General features: G+C 47.3%; 5 protein-coding genes across 5 annotated transcripts; 2 read left to right on the top strand and 3 right to left on the bottom strand.

The window, feature by feature from the left end:
• Positions 1-6172: 6172 nt before the first annotated feature.
• SPPG_01387 (uncharacterized protein) lies at positions 6173-8016 on the bottom strand. The gene is made up of 4 exons (XM_016749707.1): positions 7733-8016; positions 7586-7674; positions 7166-7495; positions 6173-7101 (listed from the first exon to the last, which is right to left on the bottom strand). The coding sequence occupies exons 1-4, from the start codon at positions 7955-7957 to the stop codon at positions 6246-6248; spliced, it is 1500 nt and encodes a 499-aa protein (XP_016611976.1). The 5' UTR covers positions 7958-8016; the 3' UTR covers positions 6173-6245.
• Positions 8017-8864: 848 nt separating this feature from the next.
• SPPG_01386 (uncharacterized protein) lies at positions 8865-11216 on the top strand. Its single transcript, XM_016749706.1, has 3 exons — positions 8865-9250; positions 9310-9397; positions 9478-11216. The coding sequence occupies exons 1-3, from the start codon at positions 9152-9154 to the stop codon at positions 9780-9782; spliced, it is 492 nt and encodes a 163-aa protein (XP_016611975.1). The 5' UTR covers positions 8865-9151; the 3' UTR covers positions 9783-11216.
• SPPG_01385 (uncharacterized protein) lies at positions 9897-12790 on the bottom strand. The gene is made up of 2 exons (XM_016749705.1): positions 12630-12790; positions 9897-12566 (listed from the first exon to the last, which is right to left on the bottom strand). The coding sequence occupies exons 1-2, from the start codon at positions 12673-12675 to the stop codon at positions 10003-10005; spliced, it is 2610 nt and encodes an 869-aa protein (XP_016611974.1). The 5' UTR covers positions 12676-12790; the 3' UTR covers positions 9897-10002.
• A 682-nt stretch (positions 12791-13472) lies between these two features.
• Positions 13473-15374, top strand: SPPG_01384 (uncharacterized protein). Its single transcript, XM_016749704.1, has 5 exons — positions 13473-13619; positions 13687-13761; positions 13828-14204; positions 14269-14575; positions 14636-15374. Exons 1-5 carry the CDS (start codon positions 13518-13520, stop codon positions 15221-15223), a joined length of 1449 nt encoding a protein of 482 aa, XP_016611973.1. The 5' UTR covers positions 13473-13517; the 3' UTR covers positions 15224-15374.
• SPPG_01383 (uncharacterized protein) lies at positions 15226-17912 on the bottom strand. The gene is made up of 5 exons (XM_016749703.1): positions 17881-17912; positions 16698-17821; positions 16295-16630; positions 16162-16230; positions 15226-16094 (listed from the first exon to the last, which is right to left on the bottom strand). Exons 2-5 carry the CDS (start codon positions 17088-17090, stop codon positions 15555-15557), a joined length of 1338 nt encoding a protein of 445 aa, XP_016611972.1. The 5' UTR covers positions 17091-17821; positions 17881-17912; the 3' UTR covers positions 15226-15554.
• Between the last annotated feature and the right edge of the window lie 3608 nt (positions 17913-21520).

Below are 21520 nucleotides of genomic sequence, written 5' to 3'. Positions count from 1 at the left end.
CTGTGTCTGTTTGCCAAGGGGGCCATCGCATATCGGCCGCAAGGTACCATTGCTTTGCAATTATTACCGCGCTCGTTATATGCAATGTGGAATGCATGTCGCCCGACGTTTTTTGGAAAGGCCCCACAAATATTACCAGCTTTGCAATGTGCAATAAACAATGTGCGATGTGGCATGCGGAATATGCAATGTGCGCTGTAGAGTATGGAATGCAAAGGTGGAGGGAGTGCATTGCAATGGACATCAACACCACTGCATTTGCCACCAGTGCGCATCGCATGTCATCCAGGTCTTCCCCAACGTACCATAGCTTTGGAATGATCATCACATTCGTCATGTAAAATGTGGAATGCATGTCGTTCAGGTCTTTTGCAGCGGCAAGTGTCATGGAATGATTACCATGTTTGTCCATGTCGATAATCTCCCACAAACATGTATTCGTGTGAATGTTTTGAAGAGTCAGAGTCTGCGATAAACACTTGACGTGCGGTGTGGGCTTGTACCAGTATACCTCATGACGTTTTTCACACAGCTCCAAGGTCTTGGCATGTCACATTCGTCAATGTCAATGTCTATCGCAGGGCTTTTGCAAGGGACAATCGCTTTGGAATGCTTACCCGCTTTTGCATAAATAAAAGCCAAAATCCTCTTTCCATTCCCCTACTGTCCTGTCGCTTTCTCTCCATTCTCATTCCTGCAAGACTCTATCCATTTTCTTATATTCTCTCGCTCGCATTTTTCAATGGGCAGGGACTTACATACAAAAGTCCTGGTCCCTCCAACACGCCGATCGCCATGCATTTGTCATGGCACAAGACCAAAGTTTTTCTCAGCAAGAGTTTCCGCATGCTGAAGACGTTAATCCCATCTCGGCTACCAACACCATCTGGGCCACGATCGGAGAACGCCTTCGGGCTGACAACACCGACATGCGAAACATTTCCCGTTCGTCAATCAACTTTTTAACGGACGTCATTCACGAGTCGCACTGACACCGTGGACTGCGTCTTGGCTCTACTCCATTACCATATGGAAGTGAGAGATGCCAGGATGATGTCCGTCTTGGGTCTCCGCAAGTCAACGGACAAAGACGCCATCGATCACAGTTATACTCTTTTGTCTGTCTGATACTACTACGGTCGACTACACCTTTGCGCGCACGGTCAGATTTCCTACGGGTTTTGCTTGCCATATTGATGCTTTTACCTTAGACGTTAAGAATAGTCAGGGTTAGGGTTAGGGTTACGACATCGTGGTTGGCCGTGGTCAAGCTTGACTATGCGTTTGTGGGATTCAATTGCAAAAGCTTGAGATGTCTGTGGGCGATAATCCAGGTTATACAATAGATCATCTTCCACTACATGTACAAGTAGGCGATCCCCATACTAAACGTACTCCAACGCTTTAAATCATGAAAATAGGTGCCGGCTGCAAGTATGCTAGTGAACCAGTTTATTTGCGAAATTTATCATTCCTCCGTTTTATTCTTGAAATGGTTAGTGATTTACTAGCTCTAGCCTTTCCATTGGTGAGAATAAAAAGGTTATTACAGCTTTCCTACTTGTACTTGTGAAAAAGGGACAAACTTGGCGCGTTCGCCAAGTGGACCGTGGGCATCAAGCCGAATCCACCAAACTATTCTTACAGTCTCGGCTGTTCAGATGGTACAGCCAATGATACAGATTGAACTTCAAAGGACCCTCACTAGCTTTTATGATCATGCCCCATGCATATGCCAACGCTTCTTTGATTTTTATTATTCGCTAGCTTTTACGATCATGTCTCAGAGTTATTCCTCTTCCCGTTCCCAGTGTCACTATGTCGAGCGGGGCCGGTGCACTGACTGTGGAGTGTCGGTTAGGCCGATCTGACGTGAGCGGATTTGGACCGAATGCGAACGCTCCTCGCTCGGCACACCTTGCTCTGCTGCTCGAAAGATCGATTGAGGAGATAGTCACAGCTGTTGAGGGCTGACCAGCTCTTGGAGCCCATGTAATGAACAATCGGGCTTCTCGCAAACATCTCCGAACCTTGAAAAGGCTGCGCCCAAAGTCTGTCGACCTAACAGCATCTCTTCAAGGACGCTCTTACCTTTAACTCTGTCCCAATATTGGTCGAGATGCCCTTTTTAGACTGCAATAGGCCATCGTACGTTACACGTGGTAATCATCAAAACTAGTGCCAATAGATTGCTAGCGCTAGCTGCTCTAGGCGTAAATCTCTAGTGGGTATGGGGCGCTAGTTGGATAGTGGTTGAATGAATGCTGTAGGGGTGTGGCTGCCATTGGGGGCATACAGTTAAACGGTCTAATGGGACAGAAGCGCTAGGTGAATAGTGGTCAAAAAAAGGTAGTTGGCGTTAAGCAATTGTAGATTTCAGTTGCTGATGGTGAAAAGGGTACTTGCTGCATTACGGTTGCCATTACCTCAATCATCGTCTTCTAAAGAACATCACCGTCTTCATCGCCGTGGGCCGTGAATGATTGCAAAGTCGAAAAAGTGAATCCCGCCTGAAAAGTGAGAAAAAAGAAGCCCCCGCCGTGGGAAATGTCGATAATTAGTTCTGCCAAGAATGTAAAATGAAAAAAAAGAAATCGTTGCCGTTGATGTATGGCCGCCTTACCTCTAATGCCACCGAGAAAAACAATTCGACAAATCAAGGCAAGAAGAAATCCCACAGAGCCAGATTGCTGATGGTTCGTCTCCATCGTGTTCCCATTCACCACACTCCAGCCTGGTTTTTCTAACCATAAAGTTGCTGTTCTTTAGTTTGCTTATAGGTGGTAGCAATAACTCTTGATCCTTTCGTTCCAACGTCCCATTTACCTTCTCCTTTCCCTTCCAAACTCCTTTGTTCTGACGACGCGGTTCTTGCGATTGCACTGGCATCCTCCCAGCACTTGAGCGATATCTTATTAGTGGAGGTCTAGGTGGAGGTTTTTGGCCCACGCTAGCTATCTACAGTTTTGTTATTTTACTGTGCTTTGATTGAAACTATGCCGTGAAATGGGTCCCTTCACCACGCTGCCTGGCGAGGTCATCTTATTAGCGGGTTGAGGTTTTCACTTATCGATGGTTCGGTGAGTTGTTGACCAATCCATTCAGGTTTCCACTTAGTGATGGTGCTTTAGGTTGCGAGATGCCCTTTACTGCTGGGCTACATTCACGCTACACTGGTGAAGACTGCAAGTAATCACCTCGGCTGGAATCCTGGATAATCTTCTCATACAGCTTTTCAATTAGCGATGGTGTTTCGGATTTAAAAAATGCTAACAGTTTATAATCTGCGTTTGATGAAAGTGAAAGTAGAAATCTGCAAATCACATCCGTTCTAGTGGACATAGTGGTAAACATGTGAGTGGGTGTAAAATTAAATGCTCTAGTGAGCAAAAGATCAATTGCTCGAGTGGTGGTAGGGTTACAAGCTCTGATGGACTAGTGGACATAGTAAATGCGCTGGTGGACATTGGGCTGAGCTCTCTGGTAGCCTAAGGGCCGTAGAGTTAAAAGCTCTGGGATACTAGGTGACCGTAGGATTACTAACTCTAGAAGTTTAATGGTTGTAGGATCGAACACTAGAACCCCACACTAGTGGTCTAAAGCTAGTCTGTTTACATCTTTGTTTACAGACATAGCAGAAACATTGCCAGCGCGTGCATTAACCAGGTAAGTATACTTATTATCGTCACAATTGTAAGGATTGCAACTACCGCTGCTATGCTTGAACGCTGAATAGGCTCAATACGACTAGTACAAACTTCCCAGTCCTGTTTGCCACGCATGCCACCCAGGACTTACAGCGGCAATCGTTTTGAAGTGAGTTATTACATTCAACATTTACAATGTGACATGTATAGACCTCATGACGTTTTTTATTTTTGAAACCCGCAGCAATTCTTGCGCATCGGCAATTATTTTCGAGATGATTCCCACGTTGTTTATGTACAATGTGAATGCATATTGCAGGGCTTTCGCAAAGACAAATGTCTTTGGAACGATGACCCGCGTTTGCATAAGTAAGAGCTCTCTGCTTTCCCTGTCCTGTCCTGCACAGCTCTCTCCATTCTCACTCCTGCACAACTCTATCCATTTTCTTACTCGCTCGCATCTTTGAATTGGTCCGTCAAGCCCTCACCAAGCCCTGATCCCTGCAACATGCCCATCGGCACGCCGATCCTGAAGATGAGATGCTGCGCATATTGACATTGTTCGCGTGGAGGCGTTCTCGGATGGTTGCCCAAACGATGTTGCTGCACGAACGTTTCTCTCAGCAAGAGTTTCATCACATTGCAGAAAACAACATTACCCGATTTCGGCCAGCAACGCTTAGGGTTGATTTCCGTAGCATGAGTAAACTCTTGCTGCGAGAAGCTTTCATCCAGTAGTACCGTTTGGATGGCAACCATCGGAGAACGTCTTCACGGAAACAATGTCGATATGCGTTAGGATGGCGCGGCGCGTTCAGCCACAGGCAGGCATGCGGGAGAGGCCAGGACTTGGTAAGGGCTTGACGGACCATTCCAAAGGTGCGAATGAGAGATCATAAGAAAATGGATACAGTTGTCCAAAAGTGAGAATGGAGAGAAAGCGACAGGACAGGACACGAAGGAAAAGCGGATTCTGGAGCTCTTATTTATGCCAAAACGATTGTCCCTTGCGAAAGCCCTGCGATGCAATGACATTGACGGATATGACATGCCAAGACTTTGGGGGTTTTCCGAAAAACCTCAGGAAATATATACATTCCACACGTCAAGCAGGCATCGCAGACTCTGACCCTTCAAACATTTAAACGAATTCAAGTTTGTGACGATCATTGTAAATGACGAACATGGTAATTATTCATGACACTTGTCGCTGAGAAAGACCTTAGACCCCTTTCGTAAAACGACATGAGGGACACATATCCACATTGTACAGGACGAATGTGGTAAAACGATTGGGAAGACCTGGATGTGATGCGTGGCGGTAGAGGTATTAGATAATGTGGCTTGTAAGGTTGCAGTGTAGTTTCGATCACCACATCACACCACCGTTGAAGCAAATGGCAAGGCGTGACCGAATGCGGGCTGAAAGTTATGACGCAGCTGATAAAAACTAAAGTTTATGTATGTACTCGATATGCCAATAAACATAGTAAATGTCCTGTCATAAACAAACTATTCCATAAGTCTTGTGGCCTTAATTTATCTGATGGTATCCCGCAATCTATTTGACTTTGTGGGGATAGCTTATGGGGTAATGCGTTCGTTCTCAGCGGCCTGAGTTGGGGAAAGGCACTGAGTTCGATCTCCACATTGCGCGGAAATGCAGAGCTTTGTGACAGTTTTGTAACGTTATGAAGTTATCAGTCATGACCGCGACACAAGAAGCAGCCAGTATCCACGGGGTGGGCTGGACTTCTGTGTGCCCCCCAGCGGCTCTTACCATGAGCGTAATCCGCTGGTCACATTTTGCTAAATGCCTGCTAGGTTAGATGAATTCTGGAGGACTCTGTCGTTCGAGTCAAATCATATCATCAACTACTACTAATCCATAACCTTGCCAATTGCTCTAACTAGTTGCACGAGCACAGCTCAGGTAAAATAAAGAGCATTCTGTATTCCAGAGGAGTGAGCATGGGCCATAGATGACATTGGTGTACGCATATTTGGTAGTTCCAACTTGTTGCAACCAGAGAGATTGGGTTGTGTTGCGCAGCGCATCATGTCAGGGTAGACTGACCTTCATCGGGAGATTGCAAGTTGTGCTTACATGGCCGTAAGTTCTCTATCGGTCAGAAATTGCAGCTTGCAATAACACGTATGCTTTGCAATATGTACTTTGGGAAGGTGCTCTGAACATGAACACCGGCAAGAGTAGGCATTCATTTTTGGTCGCTGTCACCGACGCCGCCTCTCTTAGGCGTCTTGAAAGTCTCCAAGCTTTTCTTGATAAAGTTTCAATTTGGCAAGCAGACCCAAGGAGTGAGATGCGGAAGCTGGGTAGCAAGAAGATGCATTTGTGCATTGTGGGTGGTATAATGAAATTGTCCTGGCCATGCGGCCGAATTCTACAGCAACACCCAGACAAAGTTTTTCATTGGGACAGTAGCCATGCGCTGGCAGGCTCAACCTTGCAATGCGCATAAAGGCGCAAGAAATAGCAGCAACCGTCACAAATAACAAATGTATGAGGGTGGTGTTTTGATTATTTGACTTAAACCCTTCGTGCAGGTCTAGTTACAGATATAAGAGCTGAGATATTTACTCAGCCGGATCGATGCGACGAACGTAAACACCTAATAGTTCTAAACCCCTCTGTGCCTCCGCTTTGTCGATTGGTTCGAATTCTTCCTTGTCCAGCACTTTATATAGCTTCTGCACGACCTCGAGGGTCACATCATTTGGTTCCTCTTTCGTCGCTTTATCCTCACCCTCCTGTCCGACTCCCATGTCCAGTCGAACACCACGCTCCTCGAAAGCCTTAAAAAGATCTTCGCCTCGCAAGGATCTTGCACCAAAGACATCACTGAGAATCGCTTTTAGCCGTTCCCTGTTTAATTCTGCACCGGCTTCCACATCAGGTTCGTCAGGGTCACTGCAATCAAAATTTCGTCGTCGATTCGCGTGTGCCTTGATGCGGGCATCGCGTTCTTTGCGGGTCAAGTCTGGGAGGTTGGACGACCATCCAGGTAATCGGACAACAACACATGTTTTGTTGTCGGATGACCCTAGGGACTCTGAAAATTGAATCACTGCTGAAGCGGCTTTGGGGGGATTGTCACTCTTCTTGATCAGATCAACAATCTCTTGATCTCGCGAAACACCAGAAATGCCATCCGTAACAAGACATAGAAATGCCGCTTGATCATCGTCCTGAATGCGTCTTCTTTGCACCTGAGGTTCAACGGTCACGCCTCCATATCGTTTATATTTGAGATCCCCAAAACAACGAGAAACTGCTAGTCCGCCTAGAACGAGCTCTGAATGAGGTGCATCAGGGACGTGCGTCGTAAACCCGCCCAACGACTCGATCCTTGCGCGCTCATCCGGTTCTGACGGATGGTGGTTCACAGTCAATGCTTCTGCTACACCTTGTGAACCTGTGCAAAGAAGGATTCTATTAAATCCATCATTAGCTTGTAAGCCAGTCAAAGCAATCAGATTTGCAATTTCATACGCACCGCGAGTCCCCAACATGCCCTACAACAACATCCAAGGTGGATGGTCCACCAAGTTCAATGATTTTCACAACAACAACTGAGGCGGTTGACCCAACCGTATCCACATCGCGATTGCTCTGAAAGAAATCGACCTCTGCCTTCAGGAATGACAGATACATGCGTTGCTCCAGTGTCAAAGGATCGGACCAATCTTCTGCGGGCCGAGATATGGGCCGTTCGAAATATTTGCTCAATGCTGTGAGGGTAGGGCTCAAGTCCTTACTCCTCACGCTCTCAAAGTATCGATGAAGATGTTGATGGATGTGTGACGAACAGGAAGTCCCGCCATGCCTACCAAATCAGGAGAGTTCAGCTGTTAAAGAACGCCATAGACCAGAAACTGTTACATGAATTTCCTTACAGTAAGCCCCACAAGCTCACCCATCAAAAACAGCGAACCAGTAGAGGTCCGTCCCGCTTTCATCGTCGTCCGGTAGGTTGACCCGCAACACTTCACATGTTGCCCGATCCTAACCGAAGACGTTCAGTGGGATGAACAACGAAAGATAATTCATTTCGGTAACCAACCTCATTCGTCTCCCGGTCCCCTCTCACCGATACAACACCCACCGTTCCCGGCGACTCATTTACATGAATTCTGAATGGTGGGCCTTGAACATGGTGAGGCGCCTTCTTCGTCAAATCCCGACTAAAATTCGTAGAGAAGCGGTGATAGGGACTGTGACTATGGGGGAGAGACGGTAAACGTCTTAAAAGCAGGGTGGCAAAGCGGAAATGAAAACGTCCCAACATGAGGATGCCGGCAGAGGCTGAGGACAAAGTGCAGCAAGTTCAGAAAGCGGTGGGTCGCGTCACACGCGTCGTCGTCCACAAAGAACTTTCAACCAAACTAAACGCTGAGATCTCGCCGCTGCATTGCAACCATGGCAAGTTCACGGGGAAACCTTAGCAGTACAAGATTGATGACTGCATGCACTGACATACTTTGTAGAGCTTCGACTGGTCCTCGCCCACTCTGGTTGCCTTCTCTCCACCGGTTCCCCCAATAACATTTCCCTTGCTCGCGACAGTTCTCCTACTAGCAGCCTTTGCATTCGGTTCACTCTTTCTCATGTAAGTCCCTATCAGCGTTAAGAATGGCTTGTTTCATACTCACTGAGCCGGGTCCTGTAGTAATCAGGTGAATGCGACAAAGTTCTCGCGGAATCCAGTTCAGGAAGTTGCGCTCGCTCTGCCGGCATCAGTGCTATTTGGTACAGTGTGTGCACTATTTAAAATGACTGGGACGTTTTTAACAATGCTCTTTTAAGGATTTGGTCTGGTGTTTTTGTTCCTTGCGGTTGGCATATACGTGTAGAAATATAACGTGGAGTGGGTAACTTGGGCAGCTTTGGACCTTCTTTCATATTTTCCAATTTGGGCTATTTGGTTATGAGAAATCTGTTCTGGGGAGTATCAATAGCTTTGAGACAACCTTCCAGCAATGTTCTGAAAGGTCACTGAAAAGAAGAAAGGTGTTCTTGGATGGACAGGAGGGTCGGCTACGCCGGCTTACTAGCCGGTCGTCCATTCCCGTCGACCGTGCGTGGAATAGCATTAAGCAAAGCAGCACACAGTTGAACAAAGGTGAGTTCATTTTGTCGGAACTATCCCGACAAAGTGTAGATGCAGGCAAACAACTCTGTTGAACACATCATCTAGGCCTTGCAGAACTCCAGTGTACTGCCAGCTAATGAGCAGGTTAAAGCGCTCGTTTAACTTGACTTCCTGTCAGCCATCATATCTTGCCATCGGGACTTATTTGCCACATGCTTTCTCTTACTTTTAATTGGCATCCCATCCAACCAGAACGTGCTGCCAAAGGGATTCCTATCCGAAGTTCTTGATCATTGGATTCGATTAGAGCACGTGCGCGTCTTTGAGGTTCTTGCTGTGAAGCTGTCCATCTCCGCGACTGACCGGATCTCATCTTCAAGACTTTCAGCCATGGGCTTCGAGATCGCTACCAGCATCCTCATCAATGCGTCCCCGGCGCGCGTCCATGAAATCCTCTGCGACTTTGCCAAGTATCCGGATTGGAACCCAGTTAGTTGCATCCACGACATTTCACCTTGTTCAAAAGCTCACCATCGCTTTGTTCCCAGTTTTTCAAATCCATTACAGGGTCGGCAGATTGGGCTCCACATGAGGGCCAAAGGATCCTCCTATGGAAGACGGCATTGCTTGGGTATTGTACGTATCGCCGCGATTGATGGGTCTCCCTATGTTCACTGACTGATCTACCACCACTTTTATCACGTATGGCCATCTAGCCTTCCCTCTTCCAGCGACTGTCACACGCGTCACTCCCTTGAGTACTCCTCCACGCGCTAACCAGCGCTACGAACTTCGATGGGGTGGCGGAATGTCCATACTGCTAAATATTGCCGAAGCGGACCACTACTTCATTTGTGAGCCCGTACCTGGGCAACCAAACAAAACCAACTTCAAGCATGGGGAAATATTTGGCGGCATGACTAGCTACGCAATAAATCCAGTTAAGGATCTCATATTGAAAGGGGAATACGAGCGCTTCAACCAAGCCTTGAAGGTGCGGGCGGAAACTTGGAGAGAATAGATTATCATAGGTCTACACATTTTTATATAGTGTCCCACTCGATAGTAGCATAATGATACAGTAACCCTTAGTTCAACAATGGTATAGCACATCCATAGAAAAAAATGCAGCGGGCGTAACGTGAGGCTTGTCGCGTGAATGTAATTGATATCAACCAAAACAAAACAATTATAATACAGGTACATCAACAATGCCGCTAAAAAGCAGCCGTTCCATCTTCTTAATTACCTCCAAGAAGCTCCCTAATTCTCCGCTCAATCTCTCTCACCAACCGGTCTTCCCTAGTGTACACTCCACTCGCAACCAGTGAATCTCGTTCTCTTGCAAGGCGTTCAACTTCTACCAATATTTGCGGATCATAATTCTCTTGGTCGATCGGTTCAACAACTTTTTGTGGTTGATGGGCACCAGGGCTTGCCCCTTTGGATGCAGTACTGGCTCGCAACTTTAGTTCCTCCAAATCACGCTTAATCGTTTCCAGCACGTCCGGTGGGGTTTTCCCGGACATTTCATGCTTTAGACGCTCCAGTTCGGCACGTTCACGTTCTAATCGGTTCGCGAGTTCCGTTTGCCAGTCTTTCTTGCATTTGGCAAGCTCTTTGAGTGATTTTACCCATTGCTGTTTGTAGTACTTTTTAGCCCGTTTCTCTCCATCGACCTTCGCATTCAGGCCAGTAATGGTGCGCTCAAGCTCGTTCAACTTCTCTTGAAGGCGCGCTTCTGGTGTTGACGCCGCTTGAGAGCGAATTTCAGCTAGTTGCTGTTGAAGGGTGCTCACTTGAAACGCGAAGGCTTCCCGTTCTTTCGTTGTTTGATCGCGCTGTCGTTCTGCTTCTGCGACCCGCCCTTTTTCAACCTGCAGACGATGTTTGTATTCTTCATGAAGTCTTCGAGCACTGTCGCGAGCTTCGTCGACAACACGCCGAGCATCCCGCTCCACTTCATCCTTCTTTCTGGCAAAATCGAGCTCCGATTCACGCAATTTACGTTCGCGGGTTTCAAGCTCGGTAGCAAGGTCCTGGATCTTGTGCTCGAGAGATTTAAATTCCTCTACTTTTTTCTTTAAAATTGCCTCACGTTCGCGCTCGCGTGTCTTCCATTCCGCTGCAAGTTGCTCTAGTACTTCTGTCTCTCGCAAACGTAGATGCGCTCGAAACTTTCGCTCTTCTTCCGCTCGCCATAGCTCGAGTTCTAGTGCAACTTTATATTCTGGTGTCGCGTGGAGGGGTGTTGAGTTGGGTGTTGACGCGACGCTCGCACTTGCTGCACTTGGAGGTGCGCGGGGTTGACGCTGATGCGGATACGGGTTTTTAGAATATGCAGCATCAGTCGTCGGGGGCTTGCCAAGTATTCCGGGCGTTATATGTACTTGAGCTTGATACTGCTTTGAATTTACAGGGTACGTTGTTTCGGCCGTGGTCCGTTTGTCATACATTCCAGAGTGTCCACGCACGTGCTGCCAATGAGGATTAACGTCTTCAGTGTGCGTGGCATCTGCAGGTTTGGGGTCACCCAAGGCTTCGATGGCACGTTCCTCACGCCGAGTTCTGTCATCTACTCTGCTTCCTTCATTGGAGACGTCCTCAACCGTTTCAAAATTCATGATTGACATATGGCCGTCTCCTAAACCAGAGAGAGCATCCATTGGTGTAGGGGCAGGGACTGGGGCCGGTGCAGATCTTTGGTTAAAGCTAATCCCCTGATCATCTTCGTCCATTTCTTCATCCATCTGTAATTTGCTCAATTCACCCTCCAGATCCCCTTCCATTTCGCTTTCCTTCGTTATAGACATTGCGAGACCAATACTAGGAGTCTTGCCATCTGAGGACATTGGAAGTTCCTGCTTCATACTGTACAGATTATACATTTTCTCCACAACCTGGAAGTTCGGTCCCCGGTCATCCAATAATTCCTTGACTGAAACGTCCGCGAACCCCAAGACTATGTCTCCGCAGCAAAAATAAATTATCAGGTTTGACAGTTCCTCTATAAATCGTCTAATATCCTCTCCTGACCCACGCAATCGGATGGACACTCGCTCAGCGGCAAAATTTGGATCTGTGAGTTCATTGAACTTCTCAGTTGTGATGTCGTTGCTCAGAAAGGGAAAATAAAAGTGAAATGTGGAGTCCAAAGAAGTCAGAGAATGGTCACGCAGGAGCTCCAAGTTCTCGGCAAACGCGATGGTGATCCACATGACCCACAAGGTATCTCCAGAGCCAACTTGATAAAACCCCGCATCTGTTAGCTCCACCGAGAGACTGAATCTAGGCGTCACCGTAGGGAGGCCACGCAATGTAAGCGCATTACCGCTTGGTAAACGCTCTCGGCCCGGTTTCCCATCTCGCAATTTTTTCTGCTGCTCTTTGTTCGACTCTCTCCCACGGCGCCCTCTTGCCAGAAACTCTTCAACTTCTTCCTTTCCTTCCACCTTGGGAACCACCGCAAAGAGTACTTTGATCTCAGGCCTGAATGCGGTACCATATTTCGCATTAACCAAAGGACACCATCGCTCTTCCAATTCACCGGGGGCACCACGCAAGTCCAGCATGATGTATCCAATCATATCCCTTTTATTGAGCTCATCAACGGAGTAGACAATGAGCTTGAGTGACACTCGTTGTGATCGAAAAAACCCAAGAACTTTTGTATCAATATCCCACGCCAGTTCTGTATCGAAGATTGGGACAGGGGTGTGATCTACTGGGTCGGTGGTCAGGATCTCATTGTTGAAGCGACATTGAATATACAGTTTGGAATTGGATTTTCGAAAGAAATGGCGACCTGTTTCAGATGAGATACCGTGTCAAGAAGGTGATTGCAACGCAGCGAGAAAGAACGCTTTACCATCCAACACCGTCACCAAGACGGTATGTTGCGATGGCCGAGCCATTTCGCAAGATTTCAGATAGGTTATTGAGCACTTTCACTCAACGTCAGCACGCTGATCGTGCACGGTTGAAGGTAGCGACAATGCGATCTTGGAAGCCATGAGCACAGTGATGTTGTAGGACGCGCTGGAAGTGAACCGCGTCTCATTTGTCTGTGGCGCATTATGGCGCAGAAGTGTTCAATTTAACTGCGACCCCAACCCCAACTGGTTCCTGACCCTATTTTTAAGGAGATTTGCACGGAGATAAAAATAAAGCATAGAAAAAAGCTAAATAAAGAATGCAAAAAAAAAACACGAGGAGACAACAGTGGCAAGAAGGGAGGTGGGAGCGACATGGATAAAAATGAACCCTTTCGGTGCATCAATTACTTCATGATCCGCGTTGGAGAACGAGTTCCATTGGTTATCCTGGCTGGCTGTCCGCGAATGCCAATGTTCTTGAGGTGCGACTTGGCAAAAAGGACTGCGTACCTACGGCTCAGAGTGGATCTTACTCTATATTGCCGTCAATATGTGGGTGGCTGTTCCATGACGAACAGTTAACTCCGACCTGTGGGATGCAAAACAAATAAATGGGCGTTTTTCTTTCGTCAGATTTTGTTGACCTGAATGGAACGGACCCCGGTTATGTTGTATGGAATTGATGCAATCAATACAGAATGTTTTGATGAATGGGTGCCATAGACAACGTACCACTGTATCCTTCAGGGTCCTGTTTACCTCCTCCATGATGTCTCCAATGATATTTTACCAAGCGAACTTACATTTCGGCCAAATATGAAAAATATGCTAAAAACGAAGACCCGGAAGACTGAACCTTAATATCACACTGTGTTTCCATCATGAGCGAACCATCAACTGAGCCCCAACCAGAGGACGAAACAGGAGACATGTCAGATTTCAGCGATACGGACGCACTGTTAGCAGATGCCTCAAAGTATGGGGTAAGTAGCGTCACCACAGTAGGCAGGACGACCCATTAAACTTGGTGACACTTAATTTTATATGCAGACGGCCCTTTCGATAAGCTTGTGTACGCTGGCCATTGTAACGTTCGTACTCATTCGAAGGTACCAACCAAAGCTGGTAAGCAGAGAATAATATGATGACTTTCAGCCAGCCCAAAGCATCATTTAATAACCAGAGGCGCAGGCAAATCGTGTGTCCCTTCGTTTAGCGATGGCGGGGACAATTTGTGACATTCTATACGCCATCAGCGTTCTGCTGTCTGCCTTACCTACTGGTCCATCCGCCCTGTGCACTAGTTCCATGTACCTGCAAATCGTCTTTCTCCTTCTGTCCCTTTTCATTACAGCCGCAATTGGTTTGAATGTTTTTCTGATATTTATCCTTCACATCCGATCTGTCAAGTATCTGGAACGCTTGTATTACGGTGCTGGAGCTGTACTCGCCATTATCATACCGCTGCCTGCCCTTCTTACGGGTCGCTTGGGGTGGGACGGGACTGAGTGTTGGTACGCTAACGATCAAAGCGAGGAAGACGTTCGAATTACCTTCTACTGGCAATGGTTAGTTACCCCTACCGGCATCTGAAAGTGCTGCCAGTCGCTAACTGCACATGCTGCTTTTCAGTGCCACATACTACTCATGGGTTATCCTCGCTGTTGGATTTTGTGCTCTTTGCACCATCCTATTCTGGATAACCACCCGCAAACCACCAAACGATGCGATTCCACAGTCCGAGATTGACCAACGCGAGAGTGGAACGTTCCGTGAGACAGAGCGCCTTTTGCGCATGGCCGTAAATCGTATCAAATGGTACTGCGCAGTACCTCTTATAGCCCAGATTTTCTCTTTGGCTGCGGATATCCAATACTACATTTACGACTCAACACCGCTAGGGCTTTGGTGGATGGCTAATTTCATGTCTGGTTTTCATGTGGGTTTCATTTGATGCTGTCTCGAATTAATACGTATGTTAATTGCCAATACATGACAGGGTGCCTTGAACACTATTGTATTCTTCGGCTTTGATCCATCCGTCAGGCACGCTGGGGATAAACTACGGGCTTACCTTGTCTATCATTATTACCTCCGGTTGCACACAGTCGATACTTTCCGCTCAACATCAGTGCACTCTGTGCAATCCCGTAGCCCACTTACCGAAGTTCCATCCGTCGCTCTCTCGAGCGAGGCTTCAACACCGCGCCTAGATAAAGGGTCTATGTGGTCCTCGCAACGTCTCAACCGACCCGCCGCAAGCGCTGCAAGTTCTCCAGTGGACGAATTGCCTTTAAAAGACAGCACCGAACTCAAGCTACGTTCCCAACCTTCCAATAAACTAGCTTTCCATTTTGTGCGCATCTTCCTCTTAAAGGACGCAGACAAAGCCAAATTTATCAAGCAGAAACGCAACCAGATGCAGAAGCGCGAAGGTGCGGTTATATCAAGAGCCAACACCGTCCAGAAGTTGGATCATTACGGATCGGAAGCTCCATCTGATTCTGGTACGGGGGTAGTTAAGGCGATGATGGATTCCATTAATGCAGCTCACGAAAGACAACCGGAGGCTATAGAACTTCTCTAGCAATATTTTTCACCGATGTATACCCGGCTTTCGTTCCCGTTCTGATTTGTTGGTTTATCATATTTCTAAGACTAGTTTGTGTAATGTTGTTGGAGCTTTTTTTGCGATATCTCGTTTTCATGATATAATTTAGTTTTTCAATCACTTCTGATATTCGCCTGTTCATGGATCGGGCATCGAAGCATTGAACAGTTTGCAAAACTGTCTCAACAATGAGCAGATATGGATATTTTACTGCTCTAGCTACATTATGCTATGAGGTATACATTGTCAAGACTGGAATAAGCAAAAAATGTCGCTCAGCAAGTACACTGCTCTGGGTGGTAACTATTTAAATCTTGATCGGGTTGTCTAGGACAAACTTGGTCCACCAGGTGATCGACCCCCAAATCTCTTCACCGGTGGGAATAATCTCGCTAGGGGGAAGAATGAAACCTTGGTCGCTGGATCCAGTCGGCCTCAGTTCAATTGTGTACGAATAGATCCGGCGATTTCCAAGGGCCTTGGTGACGGTCTCGCCATACCACCAGTCAGTGGCACTACCGGTCGTCTGATACAAGTCATAAGCAGTCTGGGAGGTATATTGCTTGCCGTGGATAGCGCGGATACGGTCACGGACACCATCACCAGCTTTCTTGAGAAGCGCCTCATCGGGGGCACGGGAACTCGTAAATCCGTATGGGCGAAGAACCAGCTGGCTAAAACTGTGGAAGTCAATTGCGCCAACAAGATTCTTGTTTTCAGGTGCGAGAAAGTATTTCGAAAGTGCTTTCACTTCCAGCTCCGATCCAGCAGACGGACCACGGTAGGTGATCGAAGACGGAGAAGCTGAGGATCCTCCCTGGCCCCAGTGGTCGGGCCAGTTACGGTTCTTGAAGAGAATTGAAGAATGAATATACAGAAAATCAGAATTTCCACCCTTTTAATGCTAGCCTCACCAGATCTACACCAAAAGACCCATCCGAGTTCTTGCTACGGTTCTTACGCCACAAGCGTCCACCTGTCCACTAGATAATACCTTGGATCGTTAGATCATTCCCATTCTGCATGTATTTTCGCGCAGGTACTCACAGTGTATTCATATCCATCTGGGTTTACGACTGGGATGATAATGAATTCCGCCCGATCCAGTAAAGTCTTGTCCTGGGCGTACTCGGCCACAAGCCGGTCAGACACGTACTGGACAGTCGATCCACCAATCCACTCTCGGGCGTGCTGCAAACCTTGGAACCAAATCTGCTGTTTGGAGCCGCCAGTCTTGCTGGTGATCCTTACAGCAAAGATGTCGCGGCCCTCAACGGTTTTTCCGATGGAAGGAACGAACGTGACAAGACTTGGGTTCTGCTGGGCAAGTGTTTGATACCAAGTCTTGATGTCCGCATATCGGTGGTAGTCAGCAAACCAGTTCTGTAGAGTTCAACAACAAATAAGGATCTAATATCGGGGAGTAGAGTGACTAGTCACTATTAATTACCGCAGCTTGCACACTGGGGCTGTTCAATCGTTGCGTCTCCTCGTCAACAATCTTCTGAAGATTGTTGTCCAGGACAGTCACTGTAAGCGCACTGCCGGCGACATCACTCAAGGGCTTGGAGGTAAGAATGTCGTCGGCCCCTGGAGGAATACGGACATCGATGTGGTCGCTCTGAGTATCCCAAATGTCAAGGCCAAGTTCTTCGTCGAGGAAGCGGTGCACATTAGCCAACACATTGTTTGGGACCCCCAAGCGGACGAGCTTATGGTTGTCGTAACGAGGTCCGTCCAGCAATGCGCTAATAGCGCCGCTAGTGAGAGGACCGGTGGCAGGTAAGGCAAGTACCGCGCCAATCAGAGCACCAAAGAGACTAAGTCCGTGCAAGATGCGCATAATGGACCGTGCTGAGTCTTATGAGGCTGTATAAGGAACCTTTCTACTGTGAACTTGTTTTCTAAAGCAAGTTCCTCAAGGAAATCCTGTGGGGAACGCACTTGCCCAAATCGACCTTTTATGTATGGCCAAACATGATCATTGCGAAAATCCCAGAGTGCTACATCTTTTCCAGATTTGGTGTGTGATCGGTGTTAATGACGTGGGGAACCCATCGCAATGGGGCAATGTGCTATCTATTAACTTCTCTGATCACTGACGAGCATTCATGGTTTTCTATCCTGACTAACTTGAGTAGTGTTGTTCCCGTAGCAGAGCAAAAACGACTCTGGTCTTATCAGAATATTTGCCAGAAGGCACATAGCAGGAGGTACGTGGAAGTGTTCCGCGCCAGTTTCTTCAACCAAGAGCTTACGCGACGCAATCACGATGAGCAGATGGATGGATGATCACATCGCGTCGATTTGATAACGATTTTGTGCACAGACCGTCGCATGTGGAACACCACCGGCGGGGTTTGTCCGAGTCGTTGGCTGACAAAGGACCGAGGACCAAGTTCCGCCGACCTCGCACGGAGACAGCCGATCACACCCAGGAGGAACACGGAGCTTCACCATGAGGGGTCCGCGCGTTTGCGCAATCCCTTTAAAACGTCTCACGATCACGCTATCCCTCGCCGATTGCAAGTGTAAATGGTTCAGGGGCGACAAAAAACTCACTCGCTAATACAACTGCGATCATCACAGAATGAGCACAAATAGTTACCGTGAGCATGCCAAGCAATTCGTACTTTGCAATTGCAGTGACCTTTGACGCTATATACGTTTACGGGCAATCACCTTTGGCGTTGGGTGGTAAGGTGCTGTGGGCAAGGATAAATCCTTTGCACGGTTGATAACGACCATGTTGGTGTAGACTTTCCTACTTTGGCAGTGACGACGTGTACGGTACTGTGATCGTATTGTCTGTGACTCTCTGTAATCCCCACCTCGTATCTTGTTAAGGTGCATGTGGTCATCAAAAAAGCAACTCATCGGCAAGTAATTTGAAGTGTCGTGTCAGACAATTGTTACCATGCAACCCCAATGGAAGGCTGAGGGTGAACAAGAGGAGACCAAGAGAGGACCGTTTTCAGCCTGTCGTCGAAATGCCAGCCTAGGGTTGAATCAACCTGGCGTTCTTACTAGGAAGGGACCCTGAAGCACGTACTATTGGCGGTACCATTCTGAACGCTAGCTGCACTTATTTTTTGGATAGTCATATTGTTCATAAACCATTACTGATTTCATTGGTTCTTATTAGTTACCCTTAATATCGGGATTGAAATGCGTTGTGGGGATAGCGTTTGACTTTGTCTAGTCCTCCAGCATAGTGTGGAGGTGATTGAAAATAGCACCAAGACCCATTATTATCCGGATAATCCGGTTAATCATATCGCATAATCAGCACCCCCGTCTATCGCTCAAAGCGGTGCGGCATGCATGTAATGTTTTTTTTTAAACTGCGGTGAGGTGCATGCCAAAGGTCTATAAAAGGGGACCTGCTCCCTCTTCCCTCTTTCCTCTTTACCCATCCTCGACTCACAAGCATCTGTGCAACTCTTCTCATCGCGAGTCCATCATGAGAATGCAGATGTGGTGGTGCCGAGGACCTCGCCCTCCCGATGACTACAACCAACTGGAACCAGCAACAATCACTCGGAACCAACAAAGCTGCTATTATACTGCCACATTAGTTGAGCTTGGTTGGTATGTACTGATTGCATCATTTTATTTCTTGTCATCGGGTCATCTTCTGACATGCAGTTTTTTTTAGTCTCCAAGCCTTGTCACTGAACATCCTCTGGCTTGTGACGCTGCCCAGTTGATTCGCTCCTGGATGCAAGAGTCTGGCTTCAATGCCATCAAGAGTTCCAGATCAAGGCCTAGTAGGGACTGCGTGTGGTGGTGGGCAGTTATCCGGTTAGAACCAACCGTTACGTATTGCGTGTATAATTGCCTATTAGTAGCTTAGTTAGCTTTTCCGAACCGGTTGTCGCCGGTTTATTCCCTGGTGTAGTAGCTAGTGCCAGTTTCTGTCACCTCTACACTATTGAGGCAATCACATATGAAGTTCTGTGCAACTCGAGTGGTTCGAATTACTTCTCTGTTGAAATGGATGGAATCATGTAAATCCAACCACTGCTGAGCTTATACAACGTTGAAGCATTTTCCACTGATATCCTCGTTAACTTGCATATTCGCAATTTGCGTTTTCCTGTAATATAAAAAATGCATTCTTCCCTCTCAATTGTGATGGTCGATGAATGTTTCTGTCCTGTTACATCCTTGATGCGCTTCCTTTTCATCCCAACGCATTTCAAATGGAAGTATTAGAATCCCTAATTGTGCTTGCTTCTCACTCTGACCCGATCAGCACAGAAAGTGCAGCAGTCCATCACTGTAACGAGGAGCGGAGTCTGTCGTAGCAGTGATACGTGCTAGCACCGTTACATTTAAAGACAGCAGTTATGGTCCATACGACGCAAAGTGCAGTTCTGTTCAGAAATCTGTGAACCTCCAGTCGGGAATTTCCGTTGGACGCCAGTCAACGCAGCTTGTGGATTGTCGACGATCTCTTATCTGTTTCGCTCATCTTTTTAGCTCGATAGGCTCAACCCCCTGAACAAGCCACGTGTGTCGGCGTGTCACATGTCAGCGTTCCTTGGCACTTTTCTAAACGAAACTTCCCCCAGAAAAGATTTTCGAACGGCGGGATCCTCCGAGGCCTCCGACAGCATCATTTACGCGCCTTGGTACAGGCCACGACAAAAATACTGTAGACCGCATCGATTTTGCAGAACGTTCTTTGACCGAGTTTCATAGACTCTTTGATTCTGTGTTGTTGTGTAGCATTGTCTGCTAGGGGGCTGAAGGTAATTAAGGAGCTGCAATTATGCCTTTAATGTTCACTTTGGGTAGTCGCGCACCCTAATCAAATGAAGACTTGTATGTCGACACGATGAGCTGTGCCTCATGGTATCCTTGTTGCCGAACATGCAGAATACGAGTTCACAAATCGGTAATACCTTGGAGCGGACGATAAATTGCTCACGTGGGCGCAGAACCAAATTGTTGTGGTCTTGCTGGTTTAGATCACGAGCATGGATGGATCCTGGAAGCCGTCCCTAGGTCGTCCTTTTACACTTTCAAAACTACAAGGGATTTCGAAACGATCCACTACATTGTCCCGTATTGTATCGGTTAACGTTAACTGCCCTAATGCTGAAGGATTAGGGAGGATCTTAACCGCGATGAAGATCACACGGTACATCTGGTCGGTCAGCAAAGAACGCAACGATCTGGGATTCAACGACGGTGGTTCGATAACCCAGAACAGGACGTCGTTAATAAGAGTTATATATCTGCAAGGTTCTCTCCATCAAAGGATGGCAAAAAAAATGCCAAAAAACAAAACAAAAACAATTAAAGTAGGTCTGGCCCATGTGACAGCGTGACTTTTGTCGGGCAGGCGGGACGAAAAGTTCGCCGCAGGTTGTTGGGCGAGACCGCTGTCACACCAGAGCCCCGCACCCAAAACTCTTTCTAAGGGCGACACATCTAGACAATGCACACATTGTCTCATCGTCTTCTAGAAAAATGGGACGGCGGCAAAAAGGAATGTTTTAATTGAACCTGGATCTGGGGCTTGTAGCTGCTCTTAACTCTGTTTGCTCTAACCCAAAGAGCAACATAGCCACATATTAATCGGAGGCAAAATTGTTGAAATACACCCTCGTGCAGAAAATAACATGTCATTTTTCTTTTGCCAATAGCGCGGTCGTTTTTTTTTTTTTTTTTCAAAAGTGGGCCGCTTGGCTGAGTTGTCGCCGACATGGTAATTATTTGCTTTTTCATCAGGGGAAATCCGGAGACCAGGAATTTTGCTCCGCGATGTGAAAATCGAACTTTTAAAAGCGCAGATATACCGTTTTCAATCAATTTTACCATCATTTACAAGGTTTTTTCTATATCATTTTTTATGGGCGCTCGTTTTCATGGGATACATACCCGTGGCTAAGACCCTTTGAGGTTATCATGGAGATGGAGCCATGTCCGAGGCCGGACATAGTCAATTTTATGACGCTCATGTCTGCTGGTGTGGGCCAGAAAATAAATCTATCCGTCGCCATCGCTCGAGCTCGCTTTGAGGGGCATGGCAGCGCGAGGATGCCAGTTACCGAACTGCTCCGCTATTGACGGAGCGCCTTGCTCTTAGTTCTCTCCGATGGCAGCAGTTGTGTACTCTCCATTGGCCATCAGCATGAGCGATCACGCCCGCCCATACCAGTTTTCAGAAGCGTCCTCAGATGAGCATGCAGCACCAGATCCGCTGGTCAGCACCTGTACCCAAAATCTTAGAGAAGCATTCGACGTTGTATCCTATGAAAT

Source organism: Spizellomyces punctatus, assembly GCF_000182565.1.
Source record: "Spizellomyces punctatus DAOM BR117 chromosome Unknown supercont1.2, whole genome shotgun sequence".
NCBI classification, from domain to species: domain Eukaryota; kingdom Fungi; phylum Chytridiomycota; class Chytridiomycetes; order Spizellomycetales; family Spizellomycetaceae; genus Spizellomyces; species Spizellomyces punctatus.
This window is presented reverse-complemented; position numbering and strand designations above follow the sequence as displayed.

Coding starts and splice junctions, on each gene's coding strand:
- SPPG_01384 (XM_016749704.1), top strand. CDS start 13,518: ATGAGCGAACCATCAACTGAGCCCCAACCAGAGGACGAAACAGGAGAC. Junction 13,762..13,827: donor GAAGGTACCAACCAAAGCTG/GTAAGCAGAGAA, acceptor CCAGAGGCGCAG/GCAAATCGTGTGTCCCTTCG. Junction 14,576..14,635: donor ATTTCATGTCTGGTTTTCAT/GTGGGTTTCATT, acceptor AATACATGACAG/GGTGCCTTGAACACTATTGT.
- SPPG_01387 (XM_016749707.1), bottom strand. CDS start 7,957: ATGTTGGGACGTTTTCATTTCCGCTTTGCCACCCTGCTTTTAAGACGT. Junction 7,675..7,732: donor GGGACCGGGAGACGAATGAG/GTTGGTTACCGA, acceptor GTCTTCGGTTAG/GATCGGGCAACATGTGAAGT. Junction 7,496..7,585: donor TGGTTCGCTGTTTTTGATGG/GTGAGCTTGTGG, acceptor CTGATTTGGTAG/GCATGGCGGGACTTCCTGTT.
- SPPG_01385 (XM_016749705.1), bottom strand. CDS start 12,675: ATGGCTCGGCCATCGCAACATACCGTCTTGGTGACGGTGTTGGATG. Junction 12,567..12,629: donor CTTGGTGACGGTGTTGGATG/GTAAAGCGTTCT, acceptor CATCTGAAACAG/GTCGCCATTTCTTTCGAAAA.
- SPPG_01386 (XM_016749706.1), top strand. CDS start 9,152: ATGGGCTTCGAGATCGCTACCAGCATCCTCATCAATGCGTCCCCGGCG. Junction 9,251..9,309: donor AGTATCCGGATTGGAACCCA/GTTAGTTGCATC, acceptor CTTTGTTCCCAG/TTTTTCAAATCCATTACAGG. Junction 9,398..9,477: donor GACGGCATTGCTTGGGTATT/GTACGTATCGCC, acceptor ATGGCCATCTAG/CCTTCCCTCTTCCAGCGACT.
- SPPG_01383 (XM_016749703.1), bottom strand. CDS start 17,090: ATGCGCATCTTGCACGGACTTAGTCTCTTTGGTGCTCTGATTGGCGCG. Junction 16,631..16,697: donor GCCCCAGTGTGCAAGCTGCG/GTAATTAATAGT, acceptor TGAACTCTACAG/AACTGGTTTGCTGACTACCA. Junction 16,231..16,294: donor CAGATGGATATGAATACACT/GTGAGTACCTGC, acceptor GGTATTATCTAG/TGGACAGGTGGACGCTTGTG.